General features: G+C 50.8%; 7 protein-coding genes across 7 annotated transcripts; 4 read left to right on the plus strand and 3 right to left on the minus strand.

Annotated features, from left to right (window-relative positions):
• Positions 1 to 10561: 10561 nt before the first annotated feature.
• On the plus strand, positions 10562 to 12109 carry C7974DRAFT_148657 (ankyrin repeat-containing domain protein). The gene has a single exon (XM_046135724.1). The coding sequence runs from the start codon at positions 10575 to 10577 to the stop codon at positions 11994 to 11996; it is 1422 nt and encodes a 473-aa protein (XP_045999022.1). The 5' UTR covers positions 10562 to 10574; the 3' UTR covers positions 11997 to 12109.
• Positions 12109 to 13791, minus strand: C7974DRAFT_148661 (uncharacterized protein). Its single transcript, XM_046135725.1, has 3 exons — positions 13258 to 13791; positions 13034 to 13195; positions 12109 to 12985 (listed from the first exon to the last, which is right to left on the minus strand). The coding sequence occupies exons 1-3, from the start codon at positions 13700 to 13702 to the stop codon at positions 12222 to 12224; spliced, it is 1371 nt and encodes a 456-aa protein (XP_045999023.1). The 5' UTR covers positions 13703 to 13791; the 3' UTR covers positions 12109 to 12221.
• Positions 13792 to 15276: 1485 nt separating this feature from the next.
• Positions 15277 to 15456, plus strand: C7974DRAFT_285914 (uncharacterized protein; the record flags this gene model as incomplete). The annotated part of the gene is made up of 1 exon (XM_046137624.1): positions 15277 to 15456. A coding segment is annotated over one exon (180 nt), but the record flags the coding sequence as incomplete, so codon positions are not given.
• Positions 15457 to 16625: 1169 nt separating this feature from the next.
• C7974DRAFT_148681 (white collar-1) lies at positions 16626 to 20163 on the minus strand. Its single transcript, XM_046135726.1, has 3 exons — positions 18453 to 20163; positions 17040 to 18406; positions 16626 to 16983 (listed from the first exon to the last, which is right to left on the minus strand). The coding sequence occupies exons 1-3, from the start codon at positions 20083 to 20085 to the stop codon at positions 16702 to 16704; spliced, it is 3282 nt and encodes a 1093-aa protein (XP_045999025.1). The 5' UTR covers positions 20086 to 20163; the 3' UTR covers positions 16626 to 16701.
• A 347-nt stretch (positions 20164 to 20510) lies between these two features.
• C7974DRAFT_332466 (37S ribosomal protein MRP4, mitochondrial precursor) lies at positions 20511 to 22264 on the plus strand. Its single transcript, XM_046139113.1, has 3 exons — positions 20511 to 20748; positions 20795 to 21644; positions 21695 to 22264. The coding sequence occupies exons 1-3, from the start codon at positions 20703 to 20705 to the stop codon at positions 21918 to 21920; spliced, it is 1122 nt and encodes a 373-aa protein (XP_045999026.1). The 5' UTR covers positions 20511 to 20702; the 3' UTR covers positions 21921 to 22264.
• Positions 22265 to 22333: 69 nt separating this feature from the next.
• Positions 22334 to 24666, minus strand: C7974DRAFT_332469 (uncharacterized protein; the record flags this gene model as incomplete). Its single annotated transcript, XM_046139114.1, has 2 exons — positions 23065 to 24666; positions 22334 to 23007 (listed from the first exon to the last, which is right to left on the minus strand). Exons 1-2 carry the CDS (start codon positions 24181 to 24183, stop codon positions 22336 to 22338), a joined length of 1791 nt encoding a protein of 596 aa, XP_045999027.1. The 5' UTR covers positions 24184 to 24666.
• Positions 24569 to 25469, plus strand: C7974DRAFT_450884 (DASH complex subunit Dam1-domain-containing protein; the record flags this gene model as incomplete). The annotated part of the gene is made up of 2 exons (XM_046145761.1): positions 24569 to 24901; positions 24946 to 25469. 2 exons carry the CDS (start codon positions 24569 to 24571, stop codon positions 25282 to 25284), a joined length of 672 nt encoding a protein of 223 aa, XP_045999028.1. The 3' UTR covers positions 25285 to 25469.
• Between the last annotated feature and the right edge of the window lie 15 nt (positions 25470 to 25484).

The raw sequence follows: 25484 nt of genomic DNA on the forward strand, positions 1-25484 counted from the left end.
TAGATTTTATTATATAACTACTAATCTCTAAAGACCTTATAATAGACTATAAATATAACTTAATATTTATAGTAGTAGATAGATTTATAAAGGCTACTAAGTTTATACCTTTCTAATATAGCTATACTATAGAGTAGCTTGCTTAAGTATTTCTAGATAGGATTATTTAATACTATAGCATTCTTAAATTAATTATTAGTAATAGAGATAAGCTCTTTACTTTAAATTTCTAGATAATATTCCTAGTAGTAATAGGAATAAAGAAGAAGCTTTTAATAGCCTATTATCTATAGATAGATAGATAAATAGAATAAGTAAACTAGATAATAGAGATATACCTCTATATCTACTATAACTAATAGTAGAATAATTAGGTTTTACTCTTGCCTATAGCATAAATTGCATATAATAATAAACTATTAACGTGAGTGCATAGCGAGTGGACCGGCTAGGCGAGTGGACCGCCCTAACAAGCTATTGGGCCCTCTAACCTTCAAACCTTAATAGATTAGCCACATAACCTTAAATTGCTCTTAAAAGAAGACAGGATTAAGCTTGCACTCTAAGCAATCAAGAAACCCTAAGAACTAAGCGTGCGACGCGCTGCTGTTGTCTACCAGGTGTCAAAAACAACCCTCCTTTGGCGACGCGCTGGGAGGCAGTTAACACGCGATACCCAGCCTAAATTATTAGCCCTTAATAAGATAGAAGAGAAGGCGCTTGTGCAGTATATAAGGAGGCTTAACGAGCAAGGACTTGCCTTAACGCTCTATTGCGTTGAAGATATAGCTAATTAATTGCGCGCTGCACGCGATGCAGAGCCTGTTAGCCCCTAATAGGCTTTAAACTTCGTTAAACGCGAGCCTGGACTCTAATTACGATTAACTTGATAGAGGGATCGCCAGAGAGTTCTCTGCAGCGACCTAGGGGTTATTAGGCCCTGGTTTAACCTAGTATGGAATGTTAAGGCCAAGTACAGCATCTAGAACAAAGATACCTATAACTTTGATAAGACTAGCTTTACTATAGGCGTTGGAAATTGCGTTAGAGTAGTTACTATATCTAAGAGACGTACTTAACCTATTAGGGTCTAGCAGGGAGACCGTGAGTAGGTAACTTTGATTACTGCAGTCAACGCGATGGGCTAGGCAATTGCGCCCTACCTTATCTTCAAAGCAAAGAACCACGACGCGTCCTGGTACCCTGATTTGAAGCCCTAATGGCGCATTAGGGTTAGTAACAACGGCTGGACTACTAACAATATTGGAGTAGCCTGGTTAAGGCACTTTGTTAAGTAGATTTAGGGCCAGAGGGTAGGTAGCTACGTGCTGCTAATAATCGACGGCTATGAGAGCTATAAGTTGCTTACTTTCTAAAATCTTTGCATAGAGAGCAAGATTATTACCCTGTATATGCCTCTACACTTATCTTACATCCTATAACCACTTAATGTGGGTTGTTTTGCCCCCCTAAAGCGGGCGTATAGCAAAGAGATCAGAGTCTTGGCGCTAGACTATATTGGCCGGATTAACAAAAAAGCCTTTATTGCGACCCTTAGGAAGGTGTTTGATAAGGCGTTTTTAAAGGCAAACATTGTATTAAGCTTTAAAGTAACTAGCTTAGTGCCTAATAATCTATTGGTAGTGCTATTAAAGCTTGATGTGAAGCGTTGCACGCTAACACCGCCTCTTACAGGGGAGCCCTAATGGAACCCTAAGACACCCACCAACGCTAATAAGATAGAGGCTTAATTAACGTTGCTTCGCGATCGTATTCAGAGGCACCAAGGATCGTTACCTTCTCCTATAGCTGAGATGATGGATTAGCTGTAAAAAGGCACTGCAATGATACTGCATTTACAGACGTTACTAGCCGCCTAAGTGCTACAGCTTGAAGCGTCAAACAGGGCTGCTTCTAAGCGCAAATCGCGCAAAAGAAAGCGGATTTAGAAGGGTGGAGACCTCTCAAAGGAACAGGCAGAGGATTTGATAGCCCAACGCGACGTTGGGGCGCAGCTTAAGGGGGAAACTCGTGAGGGTAGGGCTCGAACAGGTGCAGGCAAGCAGCACAAAAGGCACTGCAGGCGCTGCGGTGAGGCAGGGCACAACTTGCGCACGTGTGAGAAAGATGCAGTAGAAGTTAGCAATTAATATTTGCTACTGTTAGCTATAGTAAAGCATTATGGTGTTGCGCAATTGCTTGCAGAGTGCCTAATGGCTTGTTAGGGCGGTCCACTCGCCTAGCCGGTCTACTCGCTATGCACTTACGTTAGAGGTAATAGGTATAATGCTATTTCTTATAAATTATAGAAGATATCTAAATCTCTTTATATAAAGTCTTAATAGTAATATCTAAATAGAATTAGTAATATCTTTAGTATAAAGACTAAAGAAAGTATATTAGAAATTGCTTAAGAATATTAATAGAGCTTAGTTATAAGTAATCTCTTATATTAATAAGAAAAGAAAAATAGCACCTCTACTAAAGAAGGGGGATAAAGTATATCTTCTTATAAAGAATCTATGCATAAGAAGACTAATAAAAAAACTAGATAAAGTTAAAGTTAGACTATTTTTTATTTTAGAGAAAATTAGCCTAGTTAACTATTAACTTAAGCTACCTAAAGATATAAAAATATACCCTATATTCTATATCTCTTTATTAGAACTAGCTAACGCTAGTATACTAATCTAGAAGAACTTTTATTACTAGAATAATAGTAATAATAAATAGGAAGTTAAGAAAATAATAAAATATTAAGGAACTAAACTAGATAAAGAATTCCTAGTTAAATAGTTAGGATACCTAGACTTAGAAAATATATAGAAACTAGAGATATACCTTATAAACTACTAGATACTACTTTACTAGTACTAAAGTTTATAAACTTATTAAGATACCTAAGAGTAGATAATATAGTAGGAGAAAAAGTAACCTATATAACGTACCCCACGGGCGAGCGGATCAACGGGCGAGCGAATCACTTTTGCCAAGCCCCCACCAAAGTATCCTCTACATACCAATGCCTCAACAACAACCTAATCTTAACGCGTTAAAGGAAGCTCAAATACAGCTTGCGCTTCAAGCTCTTAAACAAGACGCGAAACTCTCACAGCGACGCGCTGCAGCTATCTACAACGTTCCTCAAGCTACACTAAGCCATCGACTTACTGGACGACCTTCACGAGGCGATACTATGCCCAACTCACGAGGGCTGGATGATCTAGAGGAGCAGGTGATTGTTAATCACATACTTGAGCTGGACGAGCGAGGATTTGGCCCTCGGCTGGCAGATGTGGCTGCAATGGCCAATTCTCTGCGCGCAGAGCGCAATCTGGGCCCTATTGGCACAAACTGGCCCAGTACGTTTGTAAAGCGTCAACCAGAGCTCAAAGTGAAGTTTAATCGCAGGTATGACTACAAGCGAGCCCTCTGCGAGGATTCTGGGGTTGTGCAGGGCTGGTTTTCCCTGGTGCGAAACACAAAAGCCAAGTATGGTATCCTAGATGACGACACGTACAACTTTGACGAGACAGGCTTCATGATGGGCCAGATCTCCCAGGGAGCAGTTGTTACAGCTTCAGAGAGACGAGGAAGGCCAAAGGCAGTCCAGCCAGGCAACCGGGAGTGGACAACGGTCATACAGGGTATCAATGCCAAAGGATGGGCCATTCCACCCTTTGTTATCTTCAAGGCGCGCCACCACCTCTCCGGCTGGTACAAGGAGGAAGACCTGCCCCAGGATTGGGTTATTGCAGTCTCCGGTAACGGCTGGACTACTAATGAGCTTGGTTTTGAGTGGTTGAAGCACTTTGACGCGCATACAAAGGAGCGTACTGCTGGTACCCACCGACTGCTGGTTATTGACGGCCACGAGAGCCACGAATCGCTCCAATTCCAGAAATACTGCAAGGATAACAAGATTGTTACTCTATGTATGCCTCCGCACTCATCGCACCTTCTGCAGCCACTTGATGTGGGCTGTTTTGCCCCTTTGAAGACAGCGTACGGGCGCCAAGCCGAATTGCTTATGCGCAACCGAATCAGCCACATCACAAAGACTGAGTTCCTGCCATGCTTTAAAGCAGCCTATAATGCGGTGTTTACCTCTAGCAATATCCAAGGAGGGTTTCGAGGTGCTGGATTGGTCCCCTTTGACCCAGAACGGGTCATATCAGCCCTTAATGTGAAGCTTCGGACTCCATCACCACCACTCCCCACCAACAACGTACCCTGGCAGTCGCAAACCCCCAGCAACACCCTGGAATTTGGGTCGCAATCAACTCTAATTCGAGAGAAGTATAAGAGGCAGCAGGGCAGCTCACCAAATTCTGTTCTAAGCGCGCTTGAGCACTACGCAAAGGGGGGAGCAATCTTATCCCACAAGCTGGTTTTAGCTCAACAGGAAATCAAGGAGCTTCGAGCGGCTAACGAGGCCGCCATGCGACGAAAATCACATAAAAGAAAGCGAGTTCAGAAGGAAGGGACCCTAATAGTTGAAGATGGGCAGCGGCTGGCAGCTCTAAAGGAGTTTGGGGCGCGTGGTGATGGGAAGAGGGCGAAGAAGCAGGTGCGCACTCAAGAGGGCGAGCCAACCCAACGGCGCTGTGGAAGGTGCAATCAGACAGGACACAACGCGCGAACGTGCAAGATTGATGTAGAAGAGGTCTCTGAATGATATTCCAGCCTGTACTGTACCGTGCAGGACCAAAGTGTGGTGTTTTGGGCCATGATGGGTCAAGTTTTGGTGGGGGCTTGGCAAAAGTGATTCGCTCGCCCGTTGATCCGCTCGCCCGTGGGGTACGTTATTAGTAGTAGAATAAGTAATCTTCTTAGTCTAAATATTCTTACTCTCTGCATCTATCTTATTTACTAAATATTTAGCCTTCTTTATAGCTCTATCTTTTACTTATATAAGAATCTTCTTATTTTATAGTAGATATAATATTACCTCTACTAGTAACTTTTTATCTTCCTTAACTTTCTTCTTATATTTAGCCCTAGTCTTATCTAAGAACTTCTAAGATAAGTTAATATATAACGTGCTTACTGGGTTCGTGGGCCACCTGGTCTAGTGGGCCACTTTTGCCAAGACCACACCAAAATACTACTACTACCTTAATGCCTCCCCAACAACACCAGTTAGACGCGTTGAAAGAAGCTCAGGTACAGCTTGCACTCCAGGCTCTTAAACAAGACGCGAATCTCTCAGAGCGACGCGCTGCAGCTATCTACAACGTGCCCCGAACTACTCTAAGCAGACGACGCGCGGGACAGCCCTCAAGAGCTGATTCTATGCCTAGCCGACGGTATTTGGACGAGCACGCGGAGGAGGCGATTGTTGATCATGTTCTTTACCTCATACAGCGAGGAGAACCCCCTCGCTTGTCAGATGTGGCTGATATGGCCAATTTGCTGCGAGCAGAGCGCGGAATGGCCCCTGTTGGCCGAGACTGGCCCAGTACGTTTGTTAAGCGTCAACCAAAGCTTAAAGTAAAGTTTAGCCGCAAGTACGACTACAAGAGAGCCCTCTGCGAGGATCCTGAGATAATACAAGGCTGGTTCAGCCTGGTAGCCAATGTTAAAGCTAAGTACGGCATCGTGGACGAAGACACGTACAACTTCGACGAGACTGGCTTTGCTATGGGCCAGATTACCCCTGGAGCAGTTGTTGCAGACGCAGAGAACCCAGGACGAGCAAAGCAAGTCCAGCCAGGCAGTAAAGAGTGGGCTACGTTAATCTTGGGCGTGAATGCTGCAGGATGGGCTATTCCACCCTTTATTATCTTCAAAGGCAAGAAACACCTCTCCAACTGGTACAAGGACGAAGATCTGCCCCTAGACTGGGTAATTGGGGTCTCTAGAAACGGCTGGACCAACAATGAGCTTGGTGTTGACTGGTTGAAGCACTTTGACAGGCATACTAAGGCGCGTACTGTTGGGACCCACCGTCTGCTACTTATAGATGGCCACGAGAGCCACCAGTCAGCAGCATTCCTCCAGTACAGCAAGAACAGCAAGATTATCACCCTTACTATGCCTGCTCACTCATCGCACCTTCTCCAGCCGCTTGACGTGGGTTGTTTTGCCCCTTTGAAGCTGGAGTATGGGCATCAGGTCAACAAGCTCTTGCGCAACCGGATCAACCACATAGACAAGCAGACGTTCCTGGTATGCTTCAGAGCAGCCTATAATGCGACTATTACTCCCAGCAACATCCAGGGAGGGTTCCGAGGGGCCGGACTGGTCCCCTTTGACCCAGAAAGGGTCATATCAACCCTTAATGTGAAGCTGCGGACCCCTTCACCCCAGTTGCCCACCAACGACGAGCCCTGGCAGTCTCAAACCCCAAAGAACCTTGTGGAATTTGAGTCGCAATCGACTCTGATTCGAGAGAAGTTTAAGAATCACCAGGGCAGCTCACCAATCTCTATCTATGGCGCGCTTGAGAGCTACGCAAAGGGGGGGACACAGGTAGCGTACGAACTGGCTTTGCTAAGAAAAGAGCGTGCCCAGCTTCAAGAGGCTCTAGCAGCTGCTACAGAGCGCAAATCACATAAAAGAAAGCGAATACAGACAGAGGGAAGTGTTACAGTTGAAGAGGCACAGCGATTGACTGCCCTAAAGGAGTTCAGGTCGCGTGGTGATGGAAAGAAGGGCAAGAAGCAGGTGCAGGGTAAAGGAGGTGAACCATCCCAACGACGCTGTGGAACGTGCGGAGAGACAGGGCACAACGCGCGAACATGCAAGAATGATGTAGAAGTAGTCTCTGAGTAATATTACAGCTTGTTTTATCTTGTATAGAGCTAGATTGGGCCAATGCAGGCCAAAGTAGGGTGTGATGGGGGAGGGTCTTGGCAAAAGTGGCCCACTAGACCAGGTGGCCCACGAACCCAGTAAGCACGTTAGATAACTAATATATATATACTTAGAGTATTTTAAGTAGTTATTAGTAGAAGGTATAATAAAATAATTATAACTAGAAGTAAAGTAATAATTATAGGAAATAGAAGTAATAGTATTTTATTAATAGATTTTAATGCTTAAGTAGAGTTACTTTTAGAATATAGAAGATATAATACTACTATAGGTACTAAAGGTAGTAGTAGAGTAAGCTTATAAAGAATAGCTAATAGATTTAGAATAAATCTAAGAGAGAGGGAAGTAAATATTATAATCTACCTTTTATAACTAACTAGATGCTAATACCTAGTAAATACTAATATACTTAGTATAATATTATATAGGCTATTCTATATAGTATAGTTTTATTATAAGTTATATAATAAGCTTACTCCTTAGTAGTTAAGCTAAAGTAGGTCTTATATAGAGCTTATATAGCTTATATTAAGCTTAGTAAGCCTAGCTTATATAGCTTATATTAAGCCTAGTAAGCTACTATATTCTCTATAGTATATAGTAAGTAGGAATATAACCTTTATAGTTTATATTTAACCTAAGTATTAATCTATAATATTAGATCTTAACTTAACCTTTAAGCTAGATAGTCTACTATTAAGGTTATACTTTAAGTAAAGCTTATAAGCACTATTTAATTAGTTCTTAGAGATAAATACTATTAGGGAAACTAAAGAGGTCTTGCACTAAGGAGTATAGATATAATCTATCTATCTTAAGGGCAAGAGGTATTAATAAGTAGTATAGAGTAGACTATCTAGCTTAAAGGTTAAGTTAAGATCTAATATTATAGATTAATACTTAGGTTAAATATAAACTATAAGGGTTATATTCCTGCTTACTATATACTAAAGAGTATTCTATATATTCTATATAGTCTTATAGTTTTCTATAGAGGGCCTTATAAGAACTATAGAATATTTATAGGAAGTATAGAAGGTATTCTATACTTATCTTATAGTCTTAGTATAAGACTCTTTATAAGAACTATAGAATATTATATAATTACTTAATCCTTATAGCGTTAATCTATTATATTCTGCTAGTTATAAGCTGCTAACTCTATATGTTCCTTTTAAGATTATAATATCTACTCTATACTACTTATTATTATCTCTTGCCCTTAAGATAGATAGATTATATCTATACTCCTTAGCGCAAGACCTCTTTAGTTTCCCTAATAGTATTTATCTCTAAGAACTAATTAAATAGTACTTATAAGCTTTACTTAAAGTATAACTTTAATACCTCTATAGTTAAAGTATTTAAAAAAGTCTTAAAGAGAGTAGTAATTATTATATATAAGCTAACTTTAGCATAATAAGAGAATATTATACTTTATATAGCTCTAGTAGCTGCTATAGAATATAAATTATATAAAAGAAGGCATATCTAGATAGAAGGAAGCCTTATAGTTAAAGAGAGCTAGTAGTAGACTACTCTATTAGAGTTTAGCGCATATAGTAATAGAAAGAAGAGAAAGATATAGATATATACTAAAGAAGGTAAATTATCCTAACAATACTATAGAAAATATAGAGAGAGTAGGTATAATATATAAACGTGTAAGAATAGAGTAGAAAAGGTCTCTAAGTAATATTATAGCTTGTTTTGTCTTATATAGCACTAATTTATAGTATTTTAGGCTATAATATAGTATAATAGGGGAGAGTCTTAGTAAAAGTATACTATTTACCTATATGCGCTACTTACCTATAATATATATTAGTAAACTACTACTTATTAATAAGTAGTTTAAAGAATTAACATACTCTATAGGTAAGTAGATTAATAGGCAAGCAAATTACTTTTGCTAAGCTCCTACTAAAACTTAACCTATTATAGCCTAAAATACTATACTTTAGTCCTATATAGTATAGTACAGGCTAGAATATTATTTAGAGACCTCTTCTATATTAATCTTGCATATTTACGCGTTATGTCCTATTTAATTATACCTTCTATAGCACTATTAGGTTAGCTTGCCCTCTTAAGTGCGCACCTACTTCTTTGCTCTCTTCCTATTACTACGCGCCCTAAACTCCTTTAGAGCTGCTAGCTACTGCCTATCTTTAACTATTAGGGTCCCTTCCTTCTAAACTTACTTTCTTTTATATAATTTTTATTGCATAGCAGCCTTATTAGCTGCTTAAAGCTCCTTAATTTCCTATTAAGCTAAAACTAGCTTATAGGATAAGATTGCTCCCCCCTTTATATAGTACTTAAGCGCGCTTAGAATAGAATTTAGTAAGCTACTCTACTACCTCTTATACTTCTCTTAAATTAGAGTTAATTATAACCTAAATTCTAGGGTGTTGCTAGAGGTTTATAACTACTAGAGTATATTATTAGTAGGGAGTAGTAGTAATAGAGTCTAAAGCTTTATATTAAGGGCTAATATAACCTATTCTAGGTTAAAGGGGACTAATCTAGCACCTTAAAACTCTCCTTAGATATTGCTAGAGGTAAACACTGCATTATAGGCTGCTTTAAAGCATAGTAGGAACTTAGTCTTTATAATATAGCTAATTTAGTTGCGTATAAGCAATTTAGCTTAGCGCCTATATACTATCTTTAAAGGGGCAAAACAGCCTATATTAAGTAGCTATAGAAGGTGCAATAAGTATAGAGACATATATAGAGTAATAATCTTATTATCCTTATAGTATTTCTAGAATTAGAGTAATTTATAGCTCTTATAGCTATTAATAACTAGTAGTTAGTAGGTACTAGCAGTACGCTCCTTTATATACGCGTTAAAGTACTTTAACTACTTAAAACTAAGCTTATTAGTAGTCTAGCTATTACTAGAGACTATAATAACCTAATCCTAGGGCAGGTCTTCCTCCTTATACTAGCTAGAGAGGTAGTAGCGCGCCTTAAAGATAATAAAGAGTAGAATAGCCTATCCTTTAGCATTAATACCCTATATAACTATTATCTACTCCTAGTTACCTAGCTAGACTGCCTTTAGCCTTCCTTATCTCTCTAAAGCTATAATAACTACCCCCTAGGAGATCTAGCCTATTATAAAGCCTATCTTATTAAAGTTATATATATTATTATCTAGGATACTATACTTAGCTTTTATATTTTGCACTAGGGAAAACTAGCCCTATACAACCCTAGAATCCTCGCAGAGGGCTTGCTTATAGTTATACCTGCAATTAAACTTCACTTTAAGCTCTAGTTAACGCTTTATAAATATACTAGGCTAGTTTGTGCTAATAGGGCCTAGATTGCGCTCTGCGCGCAGAGAATTAGCTATTGCAGCCACATCTGCCAGCCAAGGGCCAAATCCTCGCTTATCTAGCTTAAGTATGTAATTAACAATCACCTGCTCCTCTAGATTATCTAGCCCTCATAAGTTAGGCATAGTATCACCTTATGAAGGTTGTCTAGTAAGTTAATAGCTTAGTGTAGCTTAAGGAACGTTATAGATAGCTGCAGCGCGTCGCTGTAAGAGTTTCGCGTCTTATTTAAGAGCTTAAAGCGCAAGCTGTATTTAAGCTTCCTTTAACGCGTTAAGATTAGGTTGTTGTTGAGGCATTGGTATATAGAGGATACTTTGGTGGGGGCTTGGCAAAAGTGATTCGCTCGCCCGTTGATCCGCTCGCCTGTGGGGTACGTTACTACATCTTATCTATACTAATCTAATGCAAACACAACCAGACGCGATTGTATTCTGGGAAAACCCTGTCCTGAGTCGTACAACCTGGTTGGGTATTGGAGACCACGGCGGCCGAATCGATGTTTCCATGCACCGTGCCGCTGCGCGAGGCGACGTGGCCGAACTTTGCCGCTTGCTCGATACTGGACACGACATCGACACTCGCTGCGAGAGGGATAATTCCGCCCTCCACTACGCAATCATAGCAAACAATCCGGAAGCCGTGCGATTTCTCCTTACGCGCGGAGCGAACCCAAATCTGCGCGGTCTAGGAGGTTCCGACGGCCGTGATGGCGACGATGCTGCGCTTTGCGCCACGCGCTTCGAAAGGGTTGCGGTCATGGAAGTGCTCATTGCGTGCAAAGTAGGTATTTCCTGTGATGCCCTTTACTTCGCGGTAGTCAGTGAGAATATGGACATGGTCCGACTGCTGGTTGGAACGATGAGCTACGACTTTACAGATGCGTCCAGAGTACAGGCGTTTGAACGCATACTGCCTGCAGCCGTGCACACCTGGTCCTTAGAAATGGTGCAATACCTGATGAAGAAGCTGGATTACGATGAAAATACGATTGATACCAATAAGCGGAGTGTTTTGGATGCGGCGCTGCTGGCTGTTTTCCAGCAAGAGGACGTGCACGACCAATTGATGGAGACGGAGGCTGGAAAGGACTGGAACGTCGCGATGCATATCATTCAGATACTAGTCGCCGCCGGGGCATCCGTCAATGCTGTTGACCCGTGGAGCGTACGCACACCGCTGTACTTCGCTGTGCAGCTACAATACCCGCCTCCAGAGTTGATCGACTATCTGCTCGGACAAGGCGCTGACGTCAGTGTACCAAATTGGATGGGGCGGACTCCGCTCTTCCAAGTCCTGATCCGCCCAGATGCCACCGAAGAGATGGTGTATCGCTTCCAGCGTCTAGGCGGGAGTCTGGAAGTTATAGACGACGCCGAGAACACGCCTTTACACGCAGTGACAAGGCCCGAGATCGTGAGCTTGTTACTTACTTCTGGCGCCAATACGGCCTCGAGGAACAAGTATGGCCAGACCCCTCTTCACACAGCAAGTTCTGCCGGGCGCACTGGTGTGGTTTCAAAACTCCTTGATCATGGCGCAGACCTGGAAGCAAAAGATGGAAGTGGAGCGACTCCTTTACTCAGTGCCTCAACTTACCGAACGTATACTCAGTTTTTGGGAAATGAGGAACAGACTATCAATTGCCTGCTGGAACGCGGAGCAGACATGAGCGCTGTGAATGGAGACGGTCAAAGCGCAGCTAAACTGATCGATATCAAAGGCTATTACATCGATGAGACAGGCAAGCTTGGGCTGAAAGCAGGACATGACGCTAAAGAAGCGCGAGATGTTTCCAACGAGAACAACGTAGCGTATTTATGGTGATCAAGGTCTACTGTGGCCTCTGGGGAGGCGACGAGTTGACTGGGACTGATCTTTAATGTTCACGGTAAGTGCTTTCTTATAGGTTGCTGATTGGTGCATGGGTCATAACGGGTAATGCAAACATAGAGATAGTATTACACTCGCAACCTTCATCACGATAGCCCTTCTGCCAGTACCCATCAGTGCACGAATTGAGAGTCAGAAGCTTTTGTTGGTCAATACGAGCTATCTCAAGGAAAGAGTTCGTGTTGTCTTCGGGGTAGCTTTGTCGAAGTCCTTAAGGGGAAGAAGACAGTACGTGCGGCCAACGATCAATCTAGAGTCGCAGAGTTGGGAGCTCCGAAGCCATGGATTGGCTGCGATGAACAAATCAGCCGAGCCATTGCCTGTGACCAGTATTGACAAGCAGGTATCTCCAGTCTTGACAGTGTAGTACCCTCCACACTTTGTAGTGGTCTGCGGCGCAAGACTCGCACCTGCGGGTACATCGACTAGCTCTTTGCCATACCCATCACCAGTACTGCCTGGTCCTCCGACCCCGCCATCCGTCTTGTTCGCAGGAGGGGTAGTGAATGTGCCGCCGGGGGGTGAAACGCAGACGTAAGAGCCCCAATCCAAACCCTCGCCGCGCATGTCTGCGCCAGAGCAATCCACCATACCGTTCCACTCCACAAGCTGTTGCCATGAAATGCCGGCTGCAAACGCGACGTCTACGCATTGATCGCTTTCCTTGATTTGGTGCAAACTTTTGCACTGGGTTGGCAAACAGAGCTCTGTGCCAGCTTTGAGGTTCGAACAACCAACCAACAGGGGATTGTCGTAGAACAGTGTTCCAGCGGATATTCTGTTACTCTGCGCGATCAAGTCGCATGTATCTCCAGTTCGTGTGATATACTTCCTGCCGCTGCAAAGTGTTGCTGGTGGCTCCGTGGTGTTCAGTTGGATAGGCCAAGGTGTCGGGTTGGAGGTCACCCCTGAAAGTCCACATGCTTCGAGTGAGTAAGCAAAAGCTAGTTTGTGAATATCTGAGTGCTTACTCTTTGTGATCAGATCATAGCGAGGCTTCCAGGTCTGATTATCGTAGACACCATATGGGTTCTGCTGCATGGCTTGGTATTTGGCTTTGTAGCAATTAGAGCACATCTGCTCCTTTGGCATGTCGGTCAACTCATCGACTGGGGTCCATGCATCAATGACATCTGTGTTGGAGAGTCAGTCAATACAATTGACATGTCTTAATGCTTCCTATGGTACCACCTACCATTGCAGTTCTTCCCGGTTGTCGTGTCTTCGAGGCAAGTCTCATTCCAGCCACTCCAAACACTGTCTACCAGCGCGAGCACTGGATATCCAGAGAAAAGCTCGGGGGTGGATACACATGCGCCGAGGATCCTCCGGTGCATATTGGCGAGAGAAGTACCGCAGCCAGCAGCGCAGACTTCCGCGGTGAACTCGTTGTCACCAAGGCTGCCATGGTATCTTGGGGTACTCAATGAAGCAACATAGCTATCGCACGCCAATGTCTGGTAAACCACCTGCTCGCAGGTAGAGCTAAGCTTATAGCTAGCAAGGCTCCCTTTCTCTGCCAGGACAAAACCGGACGCAGCTTGACGCGCGAAGAAACGAGAGTGATGGTGGCCATGTGCGTGGTGATCACCGTAGGCGGAAGCGGACAAAACGAAGGACAGAAAGATTGAACGCATCATCAGTGACGCCGGAGGCGAAAAACTGACGGCAGATTTAAGGAAAGTGAGTGGATGCAAGAGCAATGCTATTCGTACCTCTTATCATGTTACATGGTATTGTAGATCTATGTAGCATCTTTTTCATGTGGCTATCAGGTATGCAGCAGCCGCACGGTCCCTTGATCGTCCCAATTTGTCTAGGCCTGTCATTCGAACAATGAGTTTACAGGAACCGAAGGATGCCGAGGATAGTTTGCTTAGGAAACGGGCGATTGCCCCGTACAAGGGAGTACGGTAGAATTGGACGCCGGTTCCCAATTTACCTAGGTACCTAAGCGCATGCCAAGTGCCGAGCTTCTGCAATGTCACCTGCCTAGACAATCATGCTTCGGTACTGGGAGCGGATGAGAATTTACTGTTGGCGCTTGTCAGATCCGCGGTGAAGAAATGCAGCAGCCAGATTATTAGCTACCAGAAGATCACGCTTGCAGACTTTGTCATGTGGAACACAGGCGTAGGATCAAATTGCCAGACTATGTGGGCCCGCACAAATGTCTGTGTTGGCGTATGAACACTATTTCTACAGAAATGGCATTTTCCTCAATTGTGAGAATGGAAGTTGTTGCCTCTGTAGCTTTATAGAAATCAATTTTAAGTTTTTACAAAGAGTCTGAGCTACATTGATGTTGATCTAGTTATGTTGCGTAAGAATTACACAGAGTCTACTTATGCTTTAGTCGTCATCACACAACAGCAAATGCTACACGCCTGAGTCTACCTACCTTTAGCGGTCGAGTTATAGATAGCGTTGTATCAGAAAGGAGCGCGCGTATATTGAATGCGTGAACTTGAATCTTGTTGCCCTAGATCCGCTGAGCTAGACAATGCAGCAAATCGGAGATATTTGAGATATTGCATAGGCAATTTATCCATGATGAAGGTTTACTCAAATCATGCATTTCTTTCAAAAACTGAGCCTCCGATCCAACAATCAAAAGAAATGTAAGCGATGTCTTTGGTCCGGCAAATTCAATCAGCTGCGCAACCAAGACGACGATGATTGCCGATATGAGCCCATCTCTGTCACGAAGTTCGGAACAGATATTTCCTACGACTGTTTCTGCTACTCGTTACTATCCGGCTTTCTCGAGAGCTAGGCCTTTCTGGGTCGGGCAGGCGTGAACGTAATCGGTGACGAAGAATGTCTACAACTGAAGGAAAAAGGAGAGGAAAGTGGGAAACGAATGCGGGCATACGGGCACGCTTGCGACCGCTGATGGCGAATAATCCTCCTCGCTACCCTATGTGCCGCACCGTCCCGGGGTGTCTGGCGATATGTCTTCGGATGACGCGTTTTCGTGGGTGCAGGCACGGATCGATGCCTGTCTGAGATCGCACGAGCATTGCGAAAGCAGCGGCGGCAACTTTGTACCCACGAAACTTCTCCGTGTCCAACTCTTTTCAAGGATCGAAGACATTTAGCTGGTTGAGACCAAGAGTCTACCATCGTCGACTAGATAAGTCGCGCTGAGCCACTGCTGGGGAAATTTTCTATACTTTGCGTGACGAAGCAAACAAATCTGCCCCAGCAACTAGTCATGATCTCATGGGATCGTTTGACACAGACCTTCCAAGACGCAGTGGACTTCGTCAGACGGCTCGGTATTGACTTCATCTGGATCAACTCCATGTGTATCGTGCAAGACGACAGGCACGATTGGCTTCGCGAAGCTTCTATGATGTTCTCTGTGTACAACAATGTCCATGTCACCCTGGTAAGTGTACACGCTGAAGACGGCTCGGTGGGGTTATACTCAAAAGGAGCCGTCACACAAGCCGCTTTCCCCAACACCTTTGCTCTTGATGGCCAACAGATTCAGCTACACCCGTGAGCGCATGCTGCCGTTCCATGATTGGTGCCAGCTTCCTCCAGAAGCACCGTTGTTGACGCGTGCATGGTGCTTCCAGGAACTAATCATATCCCCTCACCTGGTTTTGTTCACGAGGCAAGAGATCCTATGGAAATGCTTCAGCCGTTTACCCTGCGAATGCACCGGAGAAACACCAACATCGAAAGCAAACATAGACCGTATGAAGGTTCACCGCTTCGCAGCTCTTGCTGACGAAAGATATGATGCCCTGCGCGCAGATGTGATGGAGAATACTAGTACGACATCATACCACTCTAGTGAGAAGCCCAGCGCCAGTTCGCGAGGACTTACATAGCATTGAGGAAGTGCGACGTGAGTATCACGTGTACCAATGGCTACGCTGGTGAACAGGTATAGGGTACCTAAGGTAGGGCAGGTTTAGGGCACAGTCTACACAGACGTAGGTTAGAGTAAGAGTATATTATATAATATACGCCTAACCTACCTAGACCCGACCTACACTAGTAGTACTAGGTCCAGGTCTAGGTACAGGTCGCGGTAGCAGTGGCAGTAATAGTGAGGTGTAGTAAAGTGCAGTAAAGTGGATTGAAGTGCAGTGGTAGTACAGTGTGCAGTAATGTGTAAGCCGCTTGATAACATCTATATATATATATACAATCCCCCCGCAATGAGGGGACGCATCCGCACCCGCATCCGCATCCGCGTCTACAGCATCCATCGCGTCTCCTCCCGAGCCGTCGCGTCCCGTGCTATCCTATCCAACGTGCGTCCACCGCCTCCACATCGCATCCACAGCTCTCGTGTCCGGCGTCGTCGTAGCTGTAGCAATATCAAAAATATCCGCGCCTCGCCAACTCCATCCATCCATGCGCACCACGCAACCACGCAACCGCGCACCCGAACAACAGCACCAGCACCAGCACCAGCAAACCAACCAAAACCCCGCCTCGCCAGCAGCCCCACGCGAGAGCCGTGAGTGCCAGGGGGGGAGGTGACAGAAGCGAAGAAACGAAAGAAGAAAACCAAGAAAAAAGAAAAGTGCGTTATAGAGAAGAAGAAGATTTGCAAGGGCAGGGGTATCGTCAAACGGAAAACGCAAAACAGAAGGCAGGCAGAGTAGTGACGTGCTCACTCCTCCTCGATCTTCTCCGGCACCGCGAACCCCAGCGCGCCCTCGGGCCTGGCATGCTTGACGCCGCTTCTGTCCTCGATGCCCGCGTGCTCGGGCGTGCGTTTCGAGCCCGGCTGGCTCTGGCCGGCGAGACCGGACTGGCCTGCAAGGCCCGCCTGGCTCGCGGACGGCGGATCGGGGATGCTGGACTGGGTCTGCACGGTGTGCAGGGGCGAGGTGTTGCTCTTCTTGCTCTTGTCGGAGGCGGCGGAGGAGGTGCGGGGGGAGACGCGCCCTTGCTGTGGACACGTTAGTATGCGTTTGAGTATCAGGGTGGAGTATCAACAGGACGTACCTGCTTAGCCCAGCGCAGCCCGCACGAATTGCACAAATCGCGATTCCCAGAGGGCCCTCTACGCCACTCGGGCGTCGTGCGCGTATGGCAATTCGCACAATCCTTCTGCAGCTGCCCCGCGCCCTTTCTGCGCTTGCGTTTCTTCTTGGCGGCGAGCAGGCTCTGGACCTCCTCTGCGAGATAGCGATTGCGCTTCTCCATCTGGCGCAGCTCGTACTGCCAGCTGGTGCTGCGCGTCGTCTTGAGCTCGTCGAAGACGTTGTCGTCGGAGGCGAGGCTGTGGTCCTGGTGCCCGATGGTCAGGCCGTCGTGGCCGGCAAAGGTGGTGCCGTTGGCTTCGGTGGTGTTGAAGTGCGGGTTGGGCGAGGCGATCATCGAGCCGGCGCCGGACAGCGACTGCGGCATGGGCGAGGCGCTGCTGAAGCGTGGCTGCAGCGCGCTCTGCGAGCTGGTGTCCTTGGTCTGGTATATCGAGGGACGCTGGCCGTTGCTGTTCCTGGAGTACTTCAACAAGCGAGTCTGTCCGACGACGAAGGTCGGTTTGTGGCCTTCGGTGGCGTCGCCGGGGTAGATGGTAGTAAAAGCCTGTAGCACCTGTCCTCTCTTGTTGATCATCTCGTGTTTGACTTCTCCCTTCCGCCCGCCTCTCACGAGCTCGAGAATGCGCCCAAAGCTTATCTTCGAATCCTGTCGCATGAGCGTCTGGATGCTCGTCCCGACAAGCTCCTCGGGCTGGCGGTCCAGCAGCTGGCGCACGTTCGACGACACGAACAGGAACATGCCCGACGTCGACATCTTCGTCCACAGCTCGTTGTCGCCAATTCCGCCGGACTCGCGGACAATCGACTTGCTCAGTGTGTACACCGGACGCTCGCGGCCGACGAGGATGATACACTTGCGGCCCTTGCCCTGCTCGGTGTGCAGCGAGCCGTGCCCCTCGAACCACATGTACCCGCTCTTCTTTCTCCGAATGCGGAACACGACGTTGACAGACCCACCATTACTAGTCTCCTTGAGTTCTCTTGTCACCGGCACAATGTCGCTGGGATGGCAGACAGACGACAAAGCCGTCCCCACAAGCTCGCTCGGGTCGTACTCCAGTATCCGGTTGCTGGACGGCGACAGGTACATGAACAGCCCCTTAAGCGACAGGACATGCACGACGTCGTCTGTGTTTTCGAGCAGCACCTTGTCCCAGATGCGGCGCGTGATTTCCGAGTCGCCTGTGCCGGTGTACGAGGCAAGCACATTCGAAACCTCATCCTTGGAGATGGTCTGACCCTGTTCCGGTTGCGGCTTAGACGCGTCGTTGAAGACATAGCTTGGCATGGACATGCCGCGTTGGTAATTGACTCTATACGATCCGTCTATTTTGGTCAGACATGCTAGAAAATAAGTAGAGACACGACTCACCTGCGTTCTTGTTTGTCATGGCGCCGGGCTGTTCGACGAGATCGACCTGGAATCCGATGAAAAATTTGACCTTGCCACCAGGCTCCCACGAGATGGGAATCATGGTCAGCAGATTCATGAACGGCTGCCCTCCTCTCCTGTAGTTGATCAGGCTGATCTGTGCTTCCGTCACGGCGCTGATGGTGTTCTTCAGGTAGAGCACCGAGTCGTCGTCGCAGTAGTTGCGCTTGATGCCGGCTTCGACCTTGCCGTCGGGCGACTGCAAGAAGCGGCAATTCCGCCCGAGAATCATGTGCCTGGTGTAGCCGGTGAGGCGCTCGAAGTTTTCGGAGCAGTACACAATCGGGATGTCGTCCATGTCGGCGTCGCACACGACAAAGGCGCACGACAGGTCCACGGACCCAATGTCGATTTGCGGATCGGGCCGTGTGGCTACGCGCATGAGGACGCCCAGCATGTCGAAACCAGACGAAGAGTAGGCGTTCTTGAACTGTGTCTGCATGTGCGGTTTGGCGTGCATGGAGGAGGGAAAGCCGCCCGAGGGTTCTGCCCAGGGCAGTTTCAAGCTTTTAATTTTTTCGAGCCTCTCGTTGGACAGAGTCTGGGCCGGGTTCTGTGCGATCGGACGCTGGTTCTCGAGCGATGCCAGACTCAGCTGGGTCGGTGTGCTGTTGTTGTTGGTATCTGGGCGCTGCTGGCTCTGCTCTCTGCTGGATCGGCTCTGGTCCGGCTGGCTGTTCTGACCGCTGGGGAGCGAGGGCACCGACCGGCCGTCTGGCGTATTACTCATGGACGGGGTCGTGAAGTGGCTGTGGGTTTGATTTTGGTTCTGCGACTGCATGTTGAATTGGTGCTGGTGCTGGTTTTGGTGCTGCGCTTGATGGTGCTGGCCCTGGTGCTGGCCCTGGTGCTGGCCAACCATGCTGCCGTCTCGCTGGGGCGCAGGCAGCGGCCCGATGAAGTCCTCGCCCCGGTTGATGGGCGTGTTGTTGGCGTTGTTGGCGTTCATGGGCGCATTGTTGGCGTTGACGGGCGACTCCATCATCTGCGTGTTGAAATTATTTCCAAACATGTGCATGTCGGTCTGCATCATGTTGAGTGAGTCGTCCATGTCTAGCGACATGTTCATGTTGCCGGGGTACGGGCTCATCATGTCCAGGTCAGTGGTCGCGTGGATGGGCGAGGCGTAGCTGGACCCCGGCGCGGCCATGCTGGTGAATGGCGAGGCGGCGGTGGAGAACTGCGTCTTGATGGCCAGGTCGCCGTCGCCGTTGGGCCGCGGGAAGGCGTTGGCGCGCATCATGTTGTCCATGCCGGCGGCGCTGGTCATGTCGAAGGCAAAGTCGTCCATGGTGGCGCCGTTGTTGCCGAAGCTCATCAGCGACATGGTGCGCGTCGGGCTGGCCAGGTGCATCTGGTGCTGCTGCTGCTGCTGTTGGTGTTGTTGTTGGTGTTGTTGTTGCTGCTGCTGCTGCTGCTGGGGCTGGCGCGCGTAGACCGGAGCGCTCTGGCGGCGGTTCTTGTCGTTCTGCGAGACGATGTCATCGAGCGACTGCCCCTCGGTGCCGGCAGGCCCGTAGGCGCCCATGTCGGCGGCCAGGTCCAGCTGGGACGAGTAGGGGTATCCATTCATCGTGGGCGCCCGTCGTGGTCATGGGGGAGCGGTGGGCGCGGCCGGGGAGCAGGGCGGCGGCGTGGGCGTGGGCGGCGGGGCGTGTACACGGCACCCTGCACGAGGCCGTGGTGTGGGTGTTCTGCTTGGGCTGCGCTAGCGGCCGGGGAAGAGCGCGACGGCGCAGGCACGACCGGGATAGCGGGCAGCGGGCAGCAGGCAGCGCATTCACGGCAAGGCGCGCATTTCATGGGCGAGGCGCGCGTGTGGGGAAGCGGCCTGACGCATGCGGAATGCAAATGCCATGGTGCCGGGCGGGCGGCGCAGGGCAGCCTCAGATCAGCTCACTTTGCGCCCGTCGACATGACGCAGCCCGGCCGAGCGCCGACTGGGCTCGATACGGGCAGATAAACGGCGGACAGCGAGCTCAAGAATTCAACACCACGCTTGTAGCCATTGTAGTAACCAAAAATGGGATTTGGCTGAGAATATCTCATCTTGTAAGCAGAAACATTCTGTAAGAGATTTGTACATTTTTTGTTGCGTGGTCACCGGTCACGCTCAACCCCCGGGGCTCCGTTCCGCCGCCAAGCACGCAGACTCCCGAACTTTTTGCGGCCGCACCCTCAGCAACCACCATGGCGGCCAGCACACACATTGTCCCGCGGCTCTTCGCGCGGAGAGGTACGTCTATCCGTTGCTTGCACTGCGCCTGCTAACCGCCTGCCAGCCCCCGCCCTCGCGCGCCGCGCCTACTCGACACACACGCCCAACATCGCCGAGGACCTCCCGCGGTCCTTTGCCGAGCAATGGCAGCGCGAGTATGCGGCGGGCATACGCCTCGAGGCCCCCGATGCCGCTGAGCCCGCTGTATCGCCGCCCGCGTCGTCGCCGTCGCCGCCCGCCGCGTCCGCCGCCCAGCAGTACCACGCGCTGCAGGCGCAGAAGCAGCAGCACAAGGGCCTGGGCGCCGCCGTCAGCCCGCACTACCAGCCGCACACGCTGCTCACGCACCCGCCCGCGCCCGCCGACGTCACCCTCGAGCTGCTGCTCGCCTCGGAGGCGCACCAGGGCCACGCCTCGTCGCTGTGGAACCCCGCCAACGCCCGCTACATCCACGGCATCCGCCAGGGCATCCACATCATCTCGCTCGAAGCCACCGCCGCACACCTGCGCCGCGCCGCCAAAGTCGTCCAGGCCGTGTCGTACCGCGCGGGCATCGTGCTCTTCGTCGGGACGCGCGACGGGCAGGACCGCGCTGTCGCCCGCGCCGCCGAGCTCGCGGGCGGCTACCACCTGTTCGAGCGCTGGATCCCGGGCAGCATCACCAACGGCAAGCAGATCCTGGGGCGGTGCGCGACGCGCGTGGTCGACGAGTTCGACGCGCCCGTGGCGGGCTTCGAGGAGCAGCTGCTGGACCGCGCGGCGCTGCGGCCGGACCTGGTCGTGTGCCTCAATCCGCTGGAGAACTACGTGCTGCTGCACGAGTGCGCGCTGAACAATATCCCGACCATTGGTGTTATTGACACCAACGCCGATCCCACCTGGGTCACCTACCCGATCCCCGCCAACGACGACAGGTATGTCCCCCCCCCCGAAACATTGCTGTTTGTGACACTAACACCCCCAGTCTCCGCTGCATCCAAGTCATCGCCGGCGTCCTCGGCCGCGCCGGCGAAGCAGGCCACAAACAGCGCCTCGCCGCCGCCGCCAGGGGCGAAATCACCTACTCGCCGGCCTTGAACCTGGTCCCGCCGCAGACCGAAGCGGACATTGCCGCCGCCAAAGCTGAGCGCGCCGCCGACTTTGCAGCTGCGAAGATGGGGGACGCCGAGCAGGCGAGAAAGTCTGAGTAGACGGGAAGTCGACCAGAGGGAGGCGGGAAGTCGACCAGATAGAGGGGTGATGAGAGAGGGAGAGAAGGAGGGTGTTGTAAGGGTATACAGTGTATTATACAGCGTACAGTAGCGGGCAGAAACACGACGTGGAATGCAAAAGTGCATGCAGCAAAAGCACATGCAGCGACAACAGACGCAGACGATGTATGCACTGCTCCCAGATGCCGTGCTGTCTGCTCCATCGCGGTCCACACGCCTCGTGGTGCGTGTGCAGGGGTGCGCGTGTGATACTCATGGTATGCGTATCTGCTTGAATGTGGATTTGGATGCGTAGTCTACTCAGCCCGCGTATTAGTTCCTCCTGTATACTCTTCACTTGCCCCCCCCCCCCTCTATTTCCCCTCACCCATACAGACCCCCTTCCTCTCGGTCTTCAATCCAGATCATCGGCACTAGTCTCCACCTGCCCCGTCCCCTTCGCCGTCCCCTCCCCCACCGCCGGTGTGACACCAGGCACCGCCCCCGCCGCCGGGTAAAACGCCAGCCGCCCCCCCTCCCCAAGAACACCCATGCGATCATACAGCGTGCGGGCGCGCACATACGGATCCAGCGCCCAGTAATTCCTCCTCAGCTCCTCCGCGAGCTTATCGCGCTCTTGCCGGCGCTGGGGTATCGCGTCGGGCAGCGTACCGGCCTTGATCCAGGCCAGCACCTCTTCTTCGTACTTGGCCACAATCGCCGTGCGCTCCGCCTCGATGCGCGACCGCGTCGCAACATCCTTCATCTTGTCGTTCTCGCCGGCTACGGGTTCGGGGAAACTGTACGCCCAGTCCTCAGCGCCGCCGAGCTCCTTGGGGATCTGTGCAGCGGGGACGAATTTCTCGAGCTCGGAGACGGATTTCACAAAGGAGACTTTGGAGGCCACGACCGGGTCGAGCCAGCCGCGGACGATGCTCCAGACGGCGTTGAACACCCAGGGCGCCTTGTAGACGAGCACGGTGCCCAGCGATTCCGGGTAGTTTGCTTCGAAGCATTTGATCATGAATTTGACGGGGGTGTAGTCCATGTTGGCCATGGAGAAGTCGGTCATGTCGAAGATGATGGTCTGGGGTGGTGTTAGTACAGTGCGATTTCAGTAGTAAGGGTTTATGGGGGCACGCACCGCCGTGTCAATCGGCGGGCGCAGCAGCAGCCGCGCCGTCTCAATCGTGTACACCGTGAACCTTTCAAGGCTCTCCTCGGTCTGCTCGCCCGCCTTGTGCAGCCGCGCGCGCACAATGCACATCGGGCGGCCCGCCGCGTCGGTGCCGTGCAAAAAGCTCTTGCCCATGCGCAGCTGGACCAAAAAGTCCTCGTCGTTCTTCTTGGCCTTTGCGTCGGCAGCGGCGGCGGCCTCCAGCGCGCCCAGCTCGCCCTGCAGCACGATGCGGTCGTCGACGTGCATGTCGTCCATGCGCCACTGCATCGTCGACACCATCATGACCAGGGCCTTCTCGACGTCCCACTTGCGGGCGCGCAGGAAGCGCAGCAGCAGCGCGTCCGGGTGGTCGTGCTTGACCATACTCCAGAAGGCGGTGCGCAGGTGCTCGGGCGGGATGTTGGCGATGGCGGCCTTGAAGTCGGCTGTCTGGCCGAACTTGTCGTCGTCGGTCGACAGCGACAGGCGGCCGATGTCGGGTGTGGAGGCGCCGGTTGCGGGCGCGGAGTCGGGCTCGGACTTGTCCTTCTTGTGGCGCGAGAAGACGTGCAGTTTGCTCTTCTTCTTCTCCTTCTCCTTCTCCTTCTCGGGGGCGGCGGCGGGTGCGGGTGCGGGCGCGGGCTCGACGCCGTTGTTCCCGTCGTCGGCGCTGTGCACGCCGAAGACTCGCAGCGTCAGCAGCCACAGCTCGCGCAGCTTCTCTTCCTCCTGCGGCGTGAGGGTGCCGGGGCGGCCGGCGGGCGTGTTGGCGGCCATGACGAGGAGCGAGTCGGTGGTGGTGACGTCAAAGGCGGAATCTGGGGTGTCGAGGGTATCGGAGGGATTCCTCAGCAGGGGAAGCAGGACGGCGCCGCCAATGGCAAGTCCGAAGAGCACAGAAGCAGTCCAGAGCCCGGAGCCGCTCTGGAAGTGATGGGGCGCGAAATTGTGCGGGGCCCGTTCGCGAAAAGCGTGTCTGTTCGCGCGGGGGGCCGAGGCAGCAGGTGCTGGAGGGGCAAAGGGGGAGCGTCGACTACTGCGTGTCGGCGCTGAGGATACGTATGACAGTGACAGTCTCTTCAGCGGACGAGTGCGAGGTGACATGGGTGGGGGCTGAGCAGTCAGACGGCGTGTGTACCGTGGGCCGGCTCCGTCGGATCGCAAAGACGGGCTGCGAGCGCTCCGGACGAAAGTGGCAGCCCGCGCGTACTGTATACGAAGCGCGCACTCGACACGCGACGGCTACGACGGCGGCCGACAGCATGCGACTGGGCCCTGCAAGTGCGGCAGCCCAGGCGTCATTGTGCGCGATCTTGCGATCCTAGCGCAGCTCGACGCCACAATACGAAGCACCACAGGGCTGTAAACACCCCGCGTCAACAAGCGCGAGCAACGCACCACGTGACACCGTTCAGCACCACTGACAGTACCGTTGACAGCCATTGAATCCACGCCACAGCACACAGCGCTGTACACACCCGCGTCACCAATGGCCTCCACCACGCCGACCCGCGAGCCGCCCTCGTCGCGCTCCCAGCGCCTGCGCTCGCGCTCCCCCCGCTCGCGCCCGACCACGCCGCTGCGCCCGTCCTCGCGCAGCTCGCTCCGCGACAGCGCCCGGCGGTCGCGCACCGCCGCGTCGTCCAATGCGCTCGCCGGCCTGCAGGACGGGTTCGCCGAGCTCAGCGACGCCATGGCCGACCTGGAGCAGAACTTTGTGCAGCTGCAGCTGATGCACGAGAGCCTGGCGCGCTTCAGCGAGAGCTTCGCCGGCTTCCTGTACGGGCTGAACATGAACGCCTTCTGCGTCGACTTCCCCGAGGTGCGCACGCCGCCGCGCTGCATCGCCGCTTGCTGACTGCTCAGGCCCCGGCCCCCGACTCGTTCCAGCGCCCGCAGAACCACCCCGCCCTGAATCCGTCCGCGATGCTGCCGAACCGCCGCGCCTCGGGCGTCGACGACGGCGACGCGACCTTCCTCACCACCGACACGTCGTTTGTCGAGAACCCGCCGAGCGGCCGGGCCGCCACCAAGTTCAAGAACGCCGCGAGTCCGGCCCCGACGCCGAAGAAGACGCCTGCGGGCAGGGGGCGCGGCATCCCGACCGCGCGAGGCCGAGGCGGGATTCCCACGCGCGGCGGGACGAGGGGGAGGGGGAGCGGCATCGCGCGGGGGTCGGCGCGAGGGAGGGGGAGAGCAGCGTAGGTCGAGACGTGGGTGTAGAGAGCGTAAGCAATATACCACTGATTCATTACTGCATAACTACCAGCCATAAAGTCCCGTCATAGTCTCATTACCATTACCAGCTCGCAAACATGTAAAGCCGGGGTATACGCAGCCGAAAAACAAAAGTCGGAAAAACAGACCGCCACCACCTCACCAACTCACGCCAGACACCGCGGCCC

The sequence above is a fragment of the Boeremia exigua genome (assembly GCF_020726555.1).
Source record: "Boeremia exigua strain MPI-SDFR-AT-0100 chromosome Unknown C7974scaffold_4, whole genome shotgun sequence".
In the NCBI taxonomy this organism is placed as follows: domain Eukaryota; kingdom Fungi; phylum Ascomycota; class Dothideomycetes; order Pleosporales; family Didymellaceae; genus Boeremia; species Boeremia exigua.